The sequence below is a fragment of the Amblyraja radiata genome, chromosome 4, assembly GCF_010909765.2.
Source record: "Amblyraja radiata isolate CabotCenter1 chromosome 4, sAmbRad1.1.pri, whole genome shotgun sequence".
Classification (NCBI taxonomy): domain Eukaryota; kingdom Metazoa; phylum Chordata; class Chondrichthyes; order Rajiformes; family Rajidae; genus Amblyraja; species Amblyraja radiata.
In genome coordinates this window covers 45,994,743-46,014,862 of record NC_045959.1, presented here as the reverse complement: position 1 = coordinate 46,014,862, position 20,120 = coordinate 45,994,743, and the positions used below count along the sequence as shown (strand labels likewise).

At 45.4% G+C, this 20,120-nt stretch overlaps 1 protein-coding gene across 1 annotated transcript in view; it reads left to right on the top strand.

The window, feature by feature from the left end:
• The first annotated feature begins 940 nt into the window (after positions 1 to 940).
• kcnb2 (potassium voltage-gated channel subfamily B member 2) overlaps positions 941 to 20,120 on the top strand; it is a 242,961-nt gene continuing 223,781 nt past the window's right edge. Inside the window, exon 1 of the mRNA XM_033019304.1 lies at positions 941 to 1,775. Within this exon, the coding sequence (XP_032875195.1) occupies positions 1,197 to 1,775 (579 nt within the window). The 5' untranslated portion in view covers positions 941 to 1,196. The remainder of the gene's footprint in view (positions 1,776 to 20,120) is intronic.

Genomic DNA, 20,120 nt, shown 5'->3' with positions numbered 1-20,120 from the left:
AAACTAAACTAAAGGTCTCGGCCCTTCATCAGAAATGAGAAAAAGTTAGAAATTAATCAAATTTTAAATTGCTGAAAAAAGAGAAAGTAGCAAAGAGAAGCAACGCGAAGATTGGTGACAGGATAAGGACTGGATGTTTTCACCCCATTCAGTCAAAATGAAACTCCCCAAAATACATTGACGAGTAAAAGAATCGAATGAATCGCAACTAACCTGCAAGAATAAGTCATTAAATGGACGGGAAGAATTTACTATTTGTGTAAGTTTCATCTGGTACTTATCTGAAGCTGAAGCATACCATTGTACGAACAATGTTGCAATAGGTAACACACCGTGATGATTCGAACAGTTCAATATTTTAGTCAGAAGATGGACACGAAGTGCTGTTGTAACGCAGCAGGACTGGCAGCATCTCTGGAGAGAAGGAATGGGCGATGGTTTGGGTCGAGACCCTTCTTCAGAAACATCACCTGTTCCTAATCTCCAGAGATACTGCCTGTCAAACTGAGTTACTCCAACACTTTGAATCTACCTTCGGTGAGAACCTCCCATCTGCAGTTTCCTTCCGACACAATATTTTATTCATCTTGCTTGCCAACTGACCGAGATGGGGCAATCGCGCTCTTTCGGCTCAGGAGATCCACCTGTCTGATCCCATCTCCCATCGCCTCCACCTCCATTACCGACGCTTGTGCCTTTTGCGTCCGCCCCGAAGCTGAGCTGTTTGCTTCGCCCGCCGGGCCTGACCCCGGAGCCCGATCTGAGGGGAGAGGAGGGAGGAGGGGGGAGGGGGGGGGGGGGGGCGGCGCGTGTACGGCCCGGGGCGGAGCGCGCGCTGGAGCGGCGGTTACTCTCACCCGGCTCGTGCTGGGGGCCACGGAGAAGGCAGGCGTAAGCTCGCCCGCACGCCAGTGAGCGAGGAGGCGGCGCCGCCCTGACATCTCACTGCCAGCCGAGGGGATAATGCTGAACGAAAGTGACTGGCCAGCTCCTGAGATTAATGCACACCCGCTACTCGCATATTGTTTTCTATGCACCTTCGATAATGGAAGGACCTGTATGAAGACACGCACGGGTTTATTTTCCACATATTTATTTGTTATTTTCAATTTATTATAGCTGGGAACTCATTTGATTGTCTTATTTATTATCTGCTATTCTTTTTTGTTTAATCTCTCGGTTCAATTCGAGTTGCCATGGCAGAAAAGATCCCAACGGGGATGGCAAAGAAAACATCCCAATCCACAGCTTCCCTTCCCCCGGAGCCCATGGAGATCATCAGGAAAAAGACTTGCTCCAGGAGGGTTAAAATCAACGTTGGGGGACTTAACCACGAAGTCTTGTGGAGGACACTGGAAAGGTTACCCCGGACTCGGTTGGGGAAACTGAGGGATTGCAACACTCACGAATCCCTGTTGGAGACCTGCGACGATTATACCCTCGATGAAAACGAGTACTTTTTTGATCGCCACCCTGGGGCTTTCACGTCGATTTTGAATTTCTACCGAACCGGGAAACTGCACATGATGGAAGAAATGTGTGCTCTCTCGTTCGGCCAGGAGCTCGATTACTGGGGCATAGATGAGATCTATCTGGAGTCCTGCTGCCAAGCCAGGTACCACCAGAAAAAGGAGCAAATGAACGAGGAACTGAGGCGCGAGGCTGAAACCATGAAAGAGCGAGAATGCGAGGAGTTTGACAACTCGTGCTGTCCCGATAAAAGGAAGAAGTTGTGGGATCTGCTGGAAAAGCCCGGCTCCTCAGTGGCGGCCAAGGTAAGGCGCTGATGGGATTCCCCAGAAAGACGTGATCGGCTTGATCCTGCGCTGCTTGTGATGCAATTAGACTCCGAATGCAACAGCACAGATATAGTTCTCACTTTTTAATCGAAGAATATGTGTATATATATGCATTTCTTTAAGTGCACCGGAGTTTTACATTTATAAACTTCGTAATCATTTTTCATTTCGTAGTGTTAGTGCAACCGAAATGGTAGGGACAGCGGCGAAGTCTGTTGTCATGGTGATTTGAAGGCTTGTAAATAATACTTGCGATGTTGCAATATTTAATATTTTAAATGGAAACGATGCAGACATTTAATCGAAGATGAAAACAGTTGAAATATGCTGAGAAGATTTACTTGATCATTTTTGATTACTGCAAGAAATATGATATATTTATATATTTATGTCCTTAACAATTCAAGCCATTGCTCAAAGACATTCATTAACATTGGACTAAAACTTAAGTATACTTATAGGAAGGTTGCAGTGGTAATTACAGAGCCTGATATAATAACCTAAGGATTGAGAAATGAAGGCGAGAAGATAAAACGTTTGCGTTACTGTGCAGGTTACCATCCTAGCGTAAAATCAATATCAGGAGGTTTACGAATTGGTCCTCGGCCTCAGAAAATAGTTTGTTTTAATCTATACGTAAGTGTTCTCATTATGAAATTTCACGTTTGTTTATTTTGTTTATGTTGCCTTTTTCTAACTTGACTAACCTCCGATCCATTCTTCATGTAAAAACGAACGACCATTTTCTAAGCTAATCACCCAGATATTAAATTATAATACGCATATTTGTTATATTCAGATGTTCGGCGGTTTTGATTGGGCTAAATGATATTCAACATTCTCGCTCTGCTCGCCAAAATGGGCATTATTTCATTCAGAAATGTCTTTCTTCTTATTGAACAAAGAACGAAATTGTCAATGAAAAATAGCTCAGGATAAATTCTGGAAATAAGGAGGTAATAACTAATATGCTAATGTAGTCAGGGTTTACTTTCTTTGCTTGATTTAAAAGTTGGCAAGGGAACGTTGGATGGCTTGAAGGGTATAGTGAGGGAGAAATGACGGGAAAACATTGGTAGGTAGCATTCTGTAGTTCATTGTACATTCATTTTCTTCATTTCCACATGTAAAAATATCCGTGGTTTCTAAATTTTTGCACTGTTATCTCATTACTATCGCCCCAGTTCTGTAAATTGTTACAAATTGTATTTCTTTCTTCTCCGCAACGCTGTCAGTGCAGCATGGTGGTAGATACTAGTGTATCTACAAACACTGGGTGCAGGGTGTGATTCACATCTGGTAATGTTCCTATTCTGTTGCTTGCTGAATAATTATGTCATGGCCAACAGGAGGTGGCTAAGAGCAATTTGCTGGCAGATTATTTTATGTATGCTTTAGCAGCACAGATGGCAGTATCAGCTTTGAGAAAAAACATACAACTGAAAACTGGTTTACTTTCTACAGTGCCCAGAAGGCCCACCTTACTGCCAGAACAATTTGTATTGATACTCTATTGAATTTACAATCCACATTTTTCTTGCTTAAGTTGACGCGTGGTGATTCAGAAATGACAGTACGGCAAGCTACGACTGTAGTTATTTTGCAGCTAACAGTTCCAATTTATTATCTATGAACAACATATCACAATACTTAGATGAGTTGCACTGTCAATTCATTTAATATCACAATAATGTTGACCAAAAGGTAACTTAGGAACATGAGAAATAGTAGCAGGAATAGGTCATGCAATCCATGAGCTGTTCTCCACAATGCAAGAGCATTATGACTGATCTTGTTCCTCAAGTCCAGTTTTCTATTCACCCCCTATATCCTCTCATTTTGCTTAATGTCCAAAGTACTTACTAATTTTTGAAATAGAGTCAATGACTATGTGGCCAACCGACGTAGAGAATTCCAAGATATTCTTCTACGTAAAGAAATTTAACATTTTCTCTGCCCTGAATGGCTAATCCCCCTATCCTGAGAGTATAAAAACAAACTGAGGGAGGAACTCAGTGCAACAGGCAGCATCTGTGGAGGGAAATGGAAAATCATGTTTTGCATCAGGACACTTTCCACAGATGCTGCCTGGCCAGTTGAGTTTCTCCAGCAGTTTGTTTCTTACTCTAGATTCCTGCATCTGCAGTCTCTTGTTTCTCCATTGATCTTGAGACTCTGTCTCCTGGTCCTGGGTAACGGGGGAACTATAATAGTGCAAGCTGAAATACGTAGTGCAAACCTTATACAAAGTCCATAGTAGTTTAGTGCTTGTGGTTAGGATTATACAATGTAGTTCAAGAACCTGATGGTTGATGGGAAGAAGCTATTCTTGAACCTAGAGGTAACGCCTCTCAAGCTTCTGCACTTTCTTCCCAATGGTAGCAGCAAGATGAGAGAGTGTGCCAGGATAGTGTGGGTCTTTGATGATGGCTGCTTTGTCGAGGCAGCGCTTCCTATTAATCCTTTCAATAGTAGGGACATCAATATCTGTGATGGACCAAGCAATGTTTATCACTTTCTGTAACCTCCTACATTCTTGGCATTCAAGTTAACGAAACAAGCTTTGATGCAACCAGTCAATATGCTCTCCAGCTCTTGAATACTTTTTAGAAGTCCGATAGAGTATTCAACAACATACAGAATCTCCTCAAACTTCTGAGAAAGTAGAGGTGTTGATGGACAACAGCCTTGACATACGTGTTCTTGTTGTCCAAATGGTCCACTGCAGAGTGGAGAACCAACGTTATAGCAGTAGGCAAATTCGAAATAAACTAAATGCCACAACAATATGAGAATCAATGCAGTGGAGATATAGGCATATTGTAAGATTACATAAAAATCAACCGTGTGCCAAAATTAAGTAATTAAGTTTTGGATGTACTGCAAGAATCTTGAATATATAAGGAGACTGTGCGGCAAAAGGAACAACAAAATGGTAAACCAGCTTGAAGAATCTTAGAAATGCAGGAGCTGATATGCATTATAACCAACCTCTTGAAGCAGGATGGGTCACATTGGACATGTGTGCCACTGGATGAAAGTTGTTGAGGCATCCCACCTTGCTTTTTTTTGGTGCCGGTATTATTGATGACCTTATACAGCACTGGGAAATCAGGATCAAACTCAGATTGCTGGAGTTGTGCAGCAGCAACTTGCATAGCTGCATCACAGTGCCCATTACAACTTATTGTATTTTTCTACACTTCATCTATGTCTCTTTTTTCTAGATTATATGACAGTATTGAAAGGAAGAATCGTGAAAGTATTAGTAATATCTCTTCTAGCCTTGGCTTCCTCATATCAAATTCTTCAAGCTATTTTTCATTTTGTTGTCACTTTTACTGCACCATTTCCTTATACTGTATATTCGTCCCTGCAGTCTATCAAAAACTTCAATTCGCTTTCCTTAATATTGCCACAGCTTCATTTTTGTGTAATCTTATCTATACCCATATGTCTTCTGGGATAATTCTCATATTCTTGTGCCATTTAGTTTATATTTCTTATCTATTGTCATTTAATTGTGTTTGTTCATATCAAAAAGGGTTTATGACTCAGCTGCCCACAGTCCAATCCAGATATAACCGACCCGAAACGTTGCCTATTTCCTTCGCTCCATAGATGCTGCTGCACCCGCTGAGTTTCTCCAGCTTTTTTGTGTACCTCAGATATAACTATATGTTCTCTGATTCCCTTTCCCTGATTTGTACAACTGCAAGCTTAGTGGTTTTGTTCCATCTTCAAATCATTTATATGAATTGTAGAGCAAAGGGACACATACTGTACCTTTGGCATGTGATACAGCTTCATTAACAACCACTTATTTCTTTGTCTGAAGAACGGTCCCGACCCAAAACATCACCTATCCACATTCCCCAGTGATGCTGCGTGACTCGCTGAGTTCAACATTTTGTGTCTATCTTTGGTATAAACCCCAGCATCTGCATTTCATTTTTATTACACCTATTTTGGCTCAGTCAATTTTAAGCCCATCTCAGGACCTTGCGTTCCAGCTCTCTCTACTTTGTAGATTAACCAGTACCAAGGCATATCATACCACAAAAGCTTTTAGTTAGTGTGAAAAAACACCTCAGAATTTAATATTTTATGGACTGAATAGCCACTGCTCTCTGACACAGAATTACTAAGACTAACAACCGTATGAAAAACCTCACCCCTGTCCTAAATGTTGAACCATTTTCCTGAGACTATGTTTCTTGGTTCTAAATTATTTAGCCTGAAGAAACAACTTCTCAGCGTTTACCACGTCAGTGGTAACCCCCTTTATATCATTTATGTTGTAATGAGATCACTTTCTAAACTCCAGCGAATAGAAGCTAGTGTTACTCAATCTCTCCTGCAACTCCTTAATTTTAGGAATTAATCTAATGAATGTACTCAGAACCAGCTCCAAGATACACATATCCTTCTTTGGATCTGAAGACCAAAATTCCTCAAGCAGTACAGGCTGTAAAATTGAATTCCATCCCTCTTGCAATGAAGTGCAATTTGCCATTCAAAGGACATTCTGTACTGGTATATTAACTATCTGTATTTCATGAAACAGTGAACCCACCATTTGCTAGTTTCTCATAATTTATTTTTCTGTATAACACTTCACTCCATATCCCTTTGTTGATTCTTTGCATCCCCCTTACAGGTAACAGCTCCCCTGCCTAGCTGTGTATCATCATCAAATATCTCTTCTTTTTAAATTCTGAAATGTTGAGGACCACCATTCAAACATATTCCTACTTTTTGTGTCCTGTTCTTTGAGGTATAATTTATCTACGAGAATATATTATTTCCTTCATGTGTGCATTTATTTTGCATAAAATCTTATTGAATATATTTTGAAATTTGAGATATTTTATATGATCAGATTCCCCTTATCAGCCCTGTAAGCAAATATTAATACCCTTTCATAAAAATATTGATATTGATATTGCTTAATTCTATTGGGCTGCATTGTGTTCAAACCAACCCATTTCCACACATAGCTACCACCATAATCCGACAACCACACTCACCTGCTAAAGCGCTAATGGGAGCCATTGTACCATAGGCCTCCAGTCCATGGATGACTCACAAGGCAGAGTACTACAGTGTTGAACAGGTGGCAGAAACTTATGTTCTGCTCCAAGAATCATTCCAATTGTCGTTCACAATACTGTCATAAATTCTACAGTTGAGTTCTAGCATTTAGACCCAATGACAATGAAAGAATGACAGTACCTTTCCAACACAAGTGGTATGTAACTAGAAGAGGGACCTGCATGTGGTGATGTTATTATGCCTGCTCTAGAGGTTCCGGTTTTGGAGGGGATATCAAAGTGGCCAAGGTGAGTAACTGCAATATATTTTGTACATGGCGCACTGTGTACCAGTGGAGGGAATGGTCGGGAGTCTTTTATGGGTGCCAATCAAGTAGGCTGCCATGCTCTGGATAACCATATAACCATATAACAATTACAGCACGGAAACAGGCCATCTCGACCCTTCTAGTCCGTGCCGAACGCGTATTCTCCCCTAGTCCCATATACCTGGATAGTATTAAGCTGCTCGAGAGTTTCTGGTGCTGGACCTTTGCAGGCAAATGGGGAATGTTCTATTTCCCTTCTAACGTGTGCCTTGTGGAAGGTGGAAACGTTGTAGGTAATAATATCAATGTGGGTGGTCCAGAGGAGTTTTGGAGTAATGCATATTGATTGTGTGGGATTCTGCAATGATAATGCCATTGAATGACAATGGAAGTCGTTAAGACGGAAGTCGGAAGTAGTTGTTGGAGATAGATGTCTTGGCAATTTCACGGCATGAATGTCTTTGCCACTTCAGTCTCTGCCAGAATGTTGTCTAGGGTATTGGTTGATTGCTTCAACTGGAATCAAACATTGTCCAATCATTAGCAGGTATCCCCAATTCTGACTTTATGAAAGAAATAAGTTAATTGATGAAGAATCTGAAGATGGTTGAGCCTAGGGCATTGCCCTGGGGTTCTGCGATGGTGAGGATTTTAGGCGGAACATGGTTGCAGATGCTTCAGCTCTTCCTTTAGCATTCACTTGCTTGCTTCAGATTTTCTGAAGTTGGATTGCATTTCAAGATTCAAAAGACATTTGCATGCACCAATTGGTACAGTGAAATTTGGGGTCACCATACAGCCATACAAAGAACAAAACATGATGGTATTTTAACATAAACATCCCCTGCACAGCAGAATCAAAGTTTCTCACTGTGAGGGAAGGCTCAAAGTTTAGTCATCCTCCTCTTAGATGTTTTTTGATGTACACCCATGGTCGGGGCCTCCCGAGCCCTCCGCAACCCTCCGCAGTCGCCGCTACGTGTGGCCTGATGTTCAGGCCCTCTCGCTGGGATGCTGAAACTCCGACGTCGGAATGGGAGAACAACCTCAGCGGTTTGGACCTCTCAATCGGCCACTTCCTGCCGGAGTCCACGGCTCTCGAAGTCCACGCCCCGCCGAGCGGAGACCAACGCTGGCGGCCCTCGGCAAAGGGCCCCAGGGCACCGCGATGTTAAAGTTAGCGCCACCCGCGCTGGAAGCTCTTCAAACCACAGCCCGCGATGTTGTTGCAGCAGGCCCAGCACTCCGGAGTTTCAACGCCGATCCCAGGTGAGGCATCGCCCACTTCGCAACGTATCCAGCACTGCGCCGCCACTGGTCCGGTCCCTGGCAGGAAAGGCCGTTCCAATCCAGGTGGTAGGCCGCGAGAATGGGGGAGAGGACGTGACTCGGAGAATAGTCACGTCCTCGCCAGGAGGCGACTGGGAAACGGTTTCCCCCTTACCCTACCCCCTTCCCCCACATAGAAAAGCTAAAGAAACCTCCTCAACATACTTTTAAACAAACTAGAAAATTAAAAAAAGATGGAAAAAACGGACAGACTCTTCTTGTTCTCCTCTCCTAGGACAATCCTCCTCATGTTAACTGTTTAACTGCCCACCACCATTCATTATTAGATGTGATAGCACAGCAGAGGTTTAATCTGATCTGTTAATATGCGATTGCTCACCGCTGCTTATCTATCTATCTATCTATCTTTATACTTATAAAACTCTGATCTTGGATGTGTATTTATTTGTGTGATGTTCATCTGCGTTTCACATCGCCTCGAAAACACGACACGCTAACGGTGAAAAATTTACATATTCCGATAGAGATTTACGGCGTGATGTCAAAAATCGCCTTATCTTAAAATTTAATGCATTATTTCTCGAGTTATTTCTGAAAATGCTCAAAAATTTTGAATAACTGAAAATAAACGAGATGGTCTCGATGATGACATCACAATGGCTCTGCTTCTTGCGGCCTGCTGCCCTATGTTCCACGCGCAGCGAGTGACGTCACCCCGTCCCCCTTCAAAAGACAGAAAGAACGAGCAAGTGGGCTCTATACTGCAGCTCCTGAGCGCTCCCAAGCGTTTCTGAGGGCTTCCGAGCTCTTCCGAGGTCCCCTGAGGTCCCGAGAGCTCAGGAGCAATCCCGAGTGCTCACGAGGGCTTCCGAGGTCACGAGCACTCATGAGCTTCCCGGCTTGCTTTTCCAGAACTTTCTCAACGGTCATTATATCACTTTGATGCACGAGGCTTAATGCTGACTTCCACATCTCTAAATATAATAGTCCGATTGAACTTCATTGTTTTGGTTTAACTTCGAAAACGTTGCAATTTTGTTCTTTGATGACTTTCCGGTGACTCACTTAACTGTACTAATTCTTAAAGATAACATTTAATGTCAAAGGCAGGGCTTTTTTAATTAAAAAATATATTTCTAACGTTGCTTTTCCCCGTTTGTTACCTCCCGTTCTTTTTTCCTGTACTAATTTCTTTACAATTTTAAAAGTTCAAGGTTATTTACTCTGCAAATTTAGACAGATTTTTTACCGCTTTCAACAAGCTCTTTCTCTCGTTCCCCCCCCCCCCAGGCTCTCTCTCTCCCACCTCGGCCCTCTCTCTCCCCCCCGGGCTCTCTCGCCCCCGTCGGGCTCTCCCTTCCCCCCGGCCTCTCCCCCCCGCCTCTCTCTCCCCCCTCCTCTCTCTTCCCCTCCTGTCTCTTCCCCTTCCTCTCTCTTCCCCTTCCTCAATCTCCCCCTCCTCTCTCTTCCCCCCTCCTCTCTCTCCTCCCATCCTCTCTCTCCCCCTCCTCTTTCTGCCCCCTCCTCTCTCTCCCCCCCCTCCTCTCCCTCCCTCCCCCCCTCCTCTCTCTCCCCCCTCCTCTCTCTCCCTCCCCTTCTCTCTCTCCCCCCCTTCTCTCTCCCCCCGCCCTGCCAGTCAGCGCCGCGTGGATTGGTCTTTTCTCTTATCTCTCCACGGGACAGTCCGCCCCTTCCTGCGCCATAGCATCTTTACTGGAGCTGAGGATGGCCAGTGGAGGGTTTCAACCGGACACAATTTTCGGAGGGACCGGAAGCTGCCCCGGCCCAGGCCCAGCCCAGCACGGGAGATGTCGCCAAACGGAAAGCGGAATCTGATCCCGGCGGAGGAGAACGTCCAGCCACCAGCGCCCGCTGTGAGTCCCCGTCGCATCGTCGGCTTCAGCCCCTTCCCCTCTGGCCTCCCTCGCTGCCTCCTGCCCCCCTCCCCTGTGATACCCCCACAACTCCCGCCTTTTCTCCGAGCTCTCTCCCCCCCTCGCCACACACCCCTCTCCGCCCACATCCCCCACAACCCCCATCTTTTTGCCGAGCTCTCCCCCCCCTGCCCACAACCCCCCCCACAACCCTCCCCCCCACACCCCCCCCACCCCTCTCCCCTACCCACACACACCCTCCTACACACCCTCCTCCCACACACACCACTCCCCCTCCCACACACGTCCCTCGCCCTCCCACACGCACCCTTCCCCCGCTACCCCACACACCCCCTCCCCCCAACCCTCCACACCTCCTCCCCCCCACATGCCTCCTGCCCACACACCCCTCCCCTCCCACCCCACACTCCCCTCCCCCACACTCCCCTCCCCCCATACCACCCTCGCCCACACAGGCCCAGCCCCCCCATAATCCTCCCCACCACACACCCACACTGACACACAGCAGTGGCAGTGATAGGCAGTGGCAGTGGTAGGCCATGACAGCGATAGGCCGCATTAACCCCCACCTGAAGCCGTCCCCCTCCCCGGCTGCAAGACGCTTCCCCCCACCGCACCAGCCCCCGACAGCCCCCGCCTGAAGCCGTCCCCCTCCGGATGCAGGACATTTCCCCCCGGCCCCCGACAGTCCCCTCCTGATGTCGTCCCACTCCCCTGCTACAGTACAAAACAATACAGTGGAACCTAATTTTAGGTGCCAACAATGTCATACCGTAATCCATTCTATGTACAACCTCTAGTTTGAAAAGGAAGTAAGCAAGACAAGAAAAAGAAAACAATGGAAAGGGGGAAAAGAGGAAAAATAGATGGTAGAGAATAGAAAAACGTGAAGTGTGTATATAAAAAAAGAGAGTAATTCGCATTTAAGCTTTAATTAATCCCTTTTCCACTTGCCATGCCTGTCAGCTGCACCTGCGCAGTAATACCTGCATGTTCTACATCACAATGGGAACACAATGGGCGGGAATGGCTGGGCCGCCGGAGAGCCGCTAAGAGTGGATGGGGGGGGGGAGGTTGCGGGGGGATGGAGTGATTGCATTGGGGAGGAAGGGCAAGGGGCGGAGTGGGGGGGGGGAGAGGAGGAGGAGGGATCAGGGGCGTCACATTGGGAACCAGTCAGCCGCGTGAGTGGTAAAATATTGCGTTGGGGGAAGTTGGGGGAACGGGTGATTGGTGGAATATTGCGTTGGGGAATGCGTTGCGTTGGGGGACCAGGCCTCCCGTGTGACTGGGACCCAACGGGTTCCACTTAGTCTAGTTACATATTGGTTTTGTTTTTAACATGGTTCATTTGGCTGGCACCTCAATTTCTTTTAGTATGTATGGTATTGTTTCTGGCACAGGTTTACTGAACATCTGGGAACAGATGGACTGTAATAGCCCATTGAACAACCACCTAAATTGGAATAGGACCAAGCTCGTTAAGATTTTCTTAAGTCTCCAGATCCACATTCTCAATAATGAAGTCCAGAGTTTGTTGAAAGTTGATTTCAGTATGATTGGTCCATAGCTCCCTAATTTCTATCCCACTCCTTTCTTGGATAATGGTGTTGTAGTTGGTATGTTCCAATCTAAATCACTGTAAAGAGAATCAAGTAATTTTTTGGAAGATTATCATTAATGTATCCTCCATCTCGTAAGCCACATTTTAAAATGTCAGGGATGCAATATCTGGTTCAGCGGTCTTGAAAGTTTTTATCATCCTTGATTTTTCTAGTATTTTCTCTTCATCATTTTAATTATCTTGCGTTCCTCACTGTAATTATGCCCTTGTTTTATTGTATTTTCTACAATGAGCACACATAGAAAGTATTTGTTTAAAGCCAGATTCAAGGTTATTCAACCCTTATTCAAGGTCAGTTTATTGTCACATGTACCAATTAAGGTACAGTGAAATTTGAGTTACCATACAACCACTAAGTGAAAAACAACAAGGCACACAAAATAAAAGTTAACATAAACATCCACCACAGCGGCTCCCTACATTCCTCACTGTGATGGAAGGTAATAAAGTCCAATTTTCTCCCTCTTTATTCTCCCGCGGTCGCGGCTGTCGAACCATCCGCAGTCGGGGCGATCAAAGCTCCCGCAGCCGGCGATCCGAAGCCCTCGCGTCGGGGTGATCGAAACTCCCGTGTCGGGATAGTTGAAACTCTTCGCAGCTTGGAGCTCCCAAATCGGTCTCTAACCAGGGCCCGCGGACTCCACGATGTTAAAGTCCACAGACCCGTAGTTGGAGCTCTCCCGGCAAAGGGATCGCAAGCTCCAAGATGGTAAGTCCGCACCGCGCCATGCCCGCGGTTGAAGCATCGGGTCGGTCTCCAGGAAAAGCCGCCAACTCCATCATGTTAGGCCACAGTGGGGATGGAGATACGATATGGAAAAAAATTGCATCTTCATCGAGATAAGATATTGAAAAGAGTTTCCCCCAGCACACCCCCTCCCCCCCAATATAAAACAATTCAAAGAACACTAAAACATACCCTTTAACATGTACTTCAAATGACAAAAACTGGACAGACAGACTGTTGGTGAGACATCCATGTTTATTTCTAGAGCTCTCTTCATTTTTATACAGGTCTAGAAACAAATATTCAGTATATATTTTTTCTTAATTTACTGTCATTTTTGTATTATCCATCCTTATTCACTTTAGTGTGACACCTTATAAAATACCTTTTTAAAATCTAAGGAACACCCATTCACAGCCTACCCTGTATAGATCTGGTAGCTAAGATCTCAAAAGACTCATTAGATTTGTCAAACGTGGTTCCCCTTTCTTAAACCATGTTGATATGGCTTAAATATATATATATTTTGACATTCTTAGCAGATTCCAACATTTGGCCATTATACTGTATACCTTAAGGTCAATTTTATTGAGGGAATAGCTACAGTATATAGGTGACTGCTGCAGTATATAGGTGACAATAATTTCAGGTAATGGAAATCACTACAAAAAAATTGAGATATGGAATAACATTCACTTTTACAGAAATTATATGGATATAATAAATAAATGGAGACAAATGCAATACACCCCAATAAATGTTGTTTATTTTTAGTCAATCAATACCAAGAGGCAGTAAAATATGGATATGACATCACCACATTGATTGAGTGGCAGTTACAGGCCAATCACTCCTTTGCTATGCCATCTCCAGTCCAAGCACATGTGAACAAACGTCTCAGAGTGCAATGCTGTTGTGTTCTTCATCTGCAAGGCATTTTCTCTGATGTGCTGCATTGTGGGGTGCCCTGGCTAGCTCTTACACTGGGTCTTTAACGTAATCTTGTCGCCTTTTCTTCATTTCCATTAAGTCACTGTGCTTTAACCCATTATGTTCGGAACTCCTTCTACACCACCTTTTTCATATGCAACCTGATTCTTGAATCCTCTCCCTTTCCTTAATATTCTAACATCCTAAATCCTTTCCAATCCATGAGTGTCTATCCCCCGAGAATAATGTTGTTCTCAACTGTTAAATCATAGTGGTCAGTCAACTCCTTATTACCGAAGAATCTCAACTTGTAATATGGATTCAGTTGGTAACGAGTATTTGAGGTATGGAAAATCAAGATACGGCTGATTTTCTAGGAACACAGCCCCTCCATAGCTTGGGGATCACCTGCATATGTTATTTAACCAGGTTGGAGTTTCATATGCTAGCAGTTAAAAATAGTATTTTTATTTCCCTGAAAGCTGATTTGCAAAGGAGTATAGTCCTAACTTCAGAATGTCTGCAAATAGAGAATCCGTTGGTCTTTTGTTCATTGCTTCAAAACATTTTTAGCACTCAACAAAATGTAATTGTTTGCTATACTATAAATTCGGAAAAAGTTATACTTTCTGAAGTGATGCCAGCTTTGAGCATTGGATACTCACTACGTAGTGTGTTTAAGTGACAATCTTTGCCAAGATAAAACTGAACTTTGAGTTAGAATCCTCAAGGGAAATTTCTTATCCCCACCACATTTTTTGCAGAAGTGAAATTACTGAGATATCAGATGAACCTATGCAAGTAGGCTTTAGAGAAATTAGAATAATTATTTTAAACTGTTACAAATCACGATTTCTGGCTGGACCTTATTGCAAGTACACCAAAAATAAGTTAAATAGTCTTGATTATTTAAAGCTGAAAATATTATCTAAAGCATTTTGATTCTTTTAATTTTTAGTGGTCCTTAAACACATAATATATGCAAGATCTTCCATCAAACAGGCACATTTTAATTTGTGAATTTTATGAAGATATGTCAAGAACCAGGGCAAGTACAATTTTTAATTCTAAATGTTGCATACACAGTAAGTGCTTTCACAGGTGTATTTTTTCCCAAATTGTGTGTCCACCATATGTTTTGTTTTTGTATATTATAGCTGATCACAATCTTTAGCCATGTCATGTTCAAGGATATACCTGTAGGGTTTATTATCTAATAATAGATAATGATAGGTTAAGGTGAAATAATAAAACCTTCTTTTGACCACTTTGCACCCCACCTGTTCATTTGATGATTAAAACATCAGATCTTTCACACAGGCACTCCTCTACCTTTCCCTTTAGCGTATAGAAGTAAATACCCTATTGTGGGATAGTTTGCAAGATTCGGGAATATTTTTCTTAACAGAATGCAACCAAGGCTGACCATAATAATTTGTTTAGCATCTCAGTGACTGCAAGGATATTTTACTTTGAGAATATATTCACGGCACATGACAAAACCATACCTTCTCCAGTTTTGAGATAAATACTCATTGATAATCTTTCATGAGTCAAGAGAGTTTTATTGTCATACTAGACTAAGTGGGACCTTTTGGGTCCCAGGTTCACATGGGAGGGCTGGTCCCCCAATGCAATATTCCACCTCTCCATCAATTCCAATATTGGTGGTCAGTGGGGGGCGGGGAGGGTTCTGGAGCGCTAGCATGGGTGTTGTGGGTCAAGTCAAGCACTGTGGGTGCAGGGCCAACAATCCATTTCATGTCAAGTCAACCCATTTCAAGTCAGGTCAAATCCATTTGCTTTCATTTCAGGTGAGGTCAAGCAAAGCAAATGCAAAAGCATAAGCACAGGTCAAGAGGGGCCAGCCAACAATACAATCCATTTGCTTTCATTTCAGGTGAGGTCATGCAAAGCAAAGGCAAAGCAAAAGCACAGGGCAGGCAGGGCCAGCCAACAATACAATCCATTTGCTTTCATTCCAGGTGAGGTCAAGCAAAGCAAAAGCAAAGCAAAGGCAAAGCAAAAGCAAAAGCACAGGGCAGGCGGTGCCAGCCAACAATATAATCCATTTGCTTTCATTTCAGTTGAGGTCAAGAAAAGCAAAGGCAGAGCAAAAGCACAGGGCAGGCGGGAACAGCCAACAATACAATCCATTTGCTTTCATTTCAGGTGAGGTCAAGCAAAGCAAAGGCAAAGCAAAAGCACAGGCCAGCGGGGCCAGCCAACAATACAATCAATTTGTTTTCATTTCAGGTGAGGTCATGCAAAGCAAAGGCAATGCAAAAGCACAGGGCAGGCCAAATAACTCATGTCATATAATTTCTATTTCCATTTCAATTTCAAGCACAAGGCAGGCCAAACAACTAATTTCATTTCATTAAGGGCTAACAAATCATTTATTGCAAGCACATTAAGGGTTAACAAATCATCATTCATTGAAGCACATTGCTGGCTAACAAATCATTTATTGCAAGCATATTAAGGGTTAACAAATGATCATTCATTGCAAGCACATTACTGGCTAACAAATCAATCATTGCAAGCACATTAAGGGTTAACAAATCATCATTCATTGAAGCACATTGCTGGCTAACAAATCATTTATTGCAAGCACATTAAGGGTTAACAAATGATCATTCATTGCAAGCACATTACTGGCTAACAAATCAATTATTGCAAGCCCATTAAGGGTTAACAAATCATTCATTGAGACGCAGGAGGAGCCGGGCCCGGAATCACTCCATAGAGCCCGAAGCCTCCAAGTGACGCAACTAGTCCCTCGGAACAGTTCTCCGGAGAAGGTTCGAGTCAAATGGCCTCAGGCCTGCAAGACGGCAGTCTGGCATCAGTTCGACGAGGACGTCGACAAGGTGCTAGAAGCAACTGCGAAGGGAGACGTGGACCGAAGGCTGCGGACGATGACGATAATCATCATCAGCCTAGCAGTGGAAAGGTTTGGAGAAGTGGAGAAGAAGATGGCCAGAACACCTTTCACCATGAACCAACAAGCAATGAAGATCCACAAGATCCGGCAGGAGCTGAAGTCCCTCAAGAAGCAGTATAAAGAGGCCAGGGAAGAGCAACGTCCCCCCTTGGCTGAGCTGCAAACCATCCTGAGGAAGAAGCTGATGACCCTCCGTAGAGCTGAGTGGCACTGAAGACGCCGGAAGGAAAGAACCAGGAAGCGAGCATCCTTCATAGCAACCCCTTCGGCTTCACCAAACAACTACTCGGGCAGAAGCGCAGTGGGAGCTTGGCTTGCTCTAAGGAGGAGATCGACCGGCACATCCAGACGACCTACAGTGACCCAGTCAGGCAGCAGGAGCTGGGCCAGTGCAACATCCTGATAAAACAACCTCCACCCATCAAGGAGTTTGATAGTAGAGAGCCACTCCTGAAAGAGGTCCAGGACATTGTGAAGAGAGCAAGAGCTGGCTCAGCCCATGGCCTGAGCGGAGTCCCCTACAGGGTCTACAAGAACTGCCTCTTGTTACTGAAACGGCTGTGGAAGATCCTGAAAGTCATCTGGAGGAGAGGAAAAGTGGCGCAGCAGTGGCGATTCGCTGAAGGAGTCTGGATCCCAAAGGAGGAAGATTCCAAGAAGATCAATGAGTTCAGAATCATCTCCTTGCTAAGCGTTGAAGGCAAGATTTTCTTCAGCATAGTGGCGAGGCGGCTGACCAACTTCCTCTCCAGCAATGGCTACATCGACAGCTCAGCGCAAAAGGGAGGCTTATCTGGAGTGCCGGGGTGTCTAGAGCACACGGGAGTGGTGACCCAGCTCATCAGAGAAGCCAGGGAGGACAAGGGAGACCTGACAGTGCTCTGGCTTGACCTGACCAACGCCTACGGCTCTATCCCGCACAAGCTGATCCAGACAGTCATGGCCAAGTATTATGTGCCGGGCCAAGTGGCAGATCTCATCCTGGACTATTACAACCAGTTCAGCATGAGAGCCTCATCAGGGTCAGTAACATCAGAGTGGCACAGACTGGAGGTTGGGATCATCACAGGCTGTACCATCTCTGTGATCCTTTTTGCCTTGGCGATGAACATGATCGTCAAGTCTGCTGAGCCAGAGTGCCGGGGCCCTCGGACCAAGTCAGGAATGCACCAAACACCAATCAGAGCCTTCATGGATGACCTGACTGCCACCACTGAGTCAGTGCCAGGAGGCAGGTGGATCCCGCAGGGGTTGGAGAAGCTGATTGGATGGGCAAGGATGAGGTTTAAGCCAGGAAAATCAAGGTCACTGGTGCCGAAGAAGGGCAAAGTCATGGACAGGTTCCGCTTCAACATCGAAGGGACACCAATTCCAACTGTCTCCGAAAGGCCAGTGAAGAGTCTTGGCAAGGTGTTTAACAGCCTTAAAGATACAGCATCTGTCCAGGCAACCTGTCAGGAGCTGGAGAGTTGGTTGAGAGCAGTGGACCGGTCGAGGCTTCTCGGCCAGTTCAAGGCATGGATTTACCAGCATGGTATCCTGCCAAGGATACTCTGGCCACTGCTTGTCTACGAAGTCCCAATATCCATCGTAGAGAGATTGGAGAGGAAAGTCAGCAGCTTTCTCAGAAGGCGGCTGGGACTGCCCAGGAGCCTTAACAGCATCGCCCTTTACGGAAATAACACCAAGCTCCAGCTGCCCCTGAAGTCCCTGGAGGAGGAGTTTAAGGTGACTCGGGCCAGAGAGGCGATGCGGTACAGGGACTCCAGCGACCCCAAGGTGGCTCAAGCAGGGGTGGAGGTGAAAACTGGGAGGAAGTGGAGAGCCGGCGAAGCCGTGCTGCAAGCAGAGTCTCGGATACGCCACAGAGTCCTGGTGGGAGCAGTGACTCGGAGAAGAGCTGGCCTGGGAATCTTCCCATCTCCCCAGTTTGACAAGACCAAGGGGAAGGAGAGGCGCAGGCTGGTCCAGGAGGAAGTGAGGGCAGTGGTGGAGGAGGAGAGGTCTACCAGAGCAGTTGGATTGAGGCAGCAGGGAGCCTGGACAAGGTGGGAGCAGGCCATGGACCGAAGAGTCACATGGACTGAGTTCTGGCAGGCTGAACCACAGCGCATCAAGTTCCTGGTCCAGGCAGTGTATGATGTCCTGCCCAGCCCATCGAACCTCTTCGGCTGGGACAAAGCGGAATCTCCAGATTGCCCGCAATGCTCAGGCAAGGGGACGTTGGAGCACATCCTGAGCTGTTGCCCAAAGGCTCTTGGGCAGGGCCGGTACACATGGCATCACGACCAGGTTCTTAAACCCATTGCAGAAGCCATCAGCATGGAAATCAGCAGCTGTAGACGAGAACGCCCCACCACCCAGATCATCACCTTCGTGAAGGCCGGAGTGCAGCTGCCAAGAACCACAGCAGCCAGGAATCAATCAGGAATCCTGGCGACTGCGCAGGACTGGCAGCTTTCCATAGACCTGGTGAAACAGCTGAAGCTCCCACAGCACATTGCCACAACCACCCTGAGGCCAGATATCCTCCTGGTCTCAGGGCGACCAAAAACATCGTCTTGTTGGAATTGACTGTGCCGTGGGAGGACCGTCTGGAGGAGGCCCACGAGAGGAAGATGGCCAAGTATGATGAGCTGGTCATAGACTGCCGCAAGCAGAGCTGGAAGGCAAGGTGTATGCCCATCGAGGTTGGCTGCAGAGGTTTTGCAGGGCAATCGCTCTACAAAGCATTGAGTGCACTGGGCATAAACAGAGTGGCGAGGAGAAAGGCCATCAAGAACACCACAGAGGCAGCGGAGAAGGCCTCGAGATAGCTCTGGATCAGGAGAGGAGGTCCATGGGGAGGAGCGAATGCCACCTGAACACAAGTCGTGGTCTGATCAACCATGGCTGGGTCGCCTGGGTGAGGGTGTCTGATGTTGAAAGACCCGAAACACCCAATGACCCCAGGTTACATCACTGATGATGTGTTCAGGAGCATCTATCAATGTATTTGTATCAAAAAAATTGCAAGCACATTGCTGGCTAACAAATCATTTATTGCAAGCACATTAAGGATGAACAAATCATCATTCATTGCAAGCACATTGCTGGCTAACAAATCATTTATTGCAAACACATGAAGGGTTAACTACATAAAGCACATAACCACATAAAGCACATAAAGGGTAGACTCACAGTTCAGTAGACTCACAGTTCAGTAGACTCACAGCAGAACCAGAGTTGTGGCCTCTCCCTCGCGATCTTCCAGAGTGACTGACTCACATCCAGGCATCCGGTGTTTTATAGTCCTACCCCCCCCTGGAAGGGGCGTTACCTTCATCATAGTGATTGATAGGCAAGAGGACCAATCAGCTGATCTCAAGATTTTTTAAACATTCATAACCTTTTTTATTTTTCATCGATCGGAAAAACCCTCAGGGCTGACTCAGCAGTGGAGGACTATGTGTAAGTTGGCCAAAAATCATAGCAATTTATGGTAGCGTTTTTTCTAAAATCAATATACAGCGCAGACAGGAAGTGGTCAAGGTGAGACATTTAGTT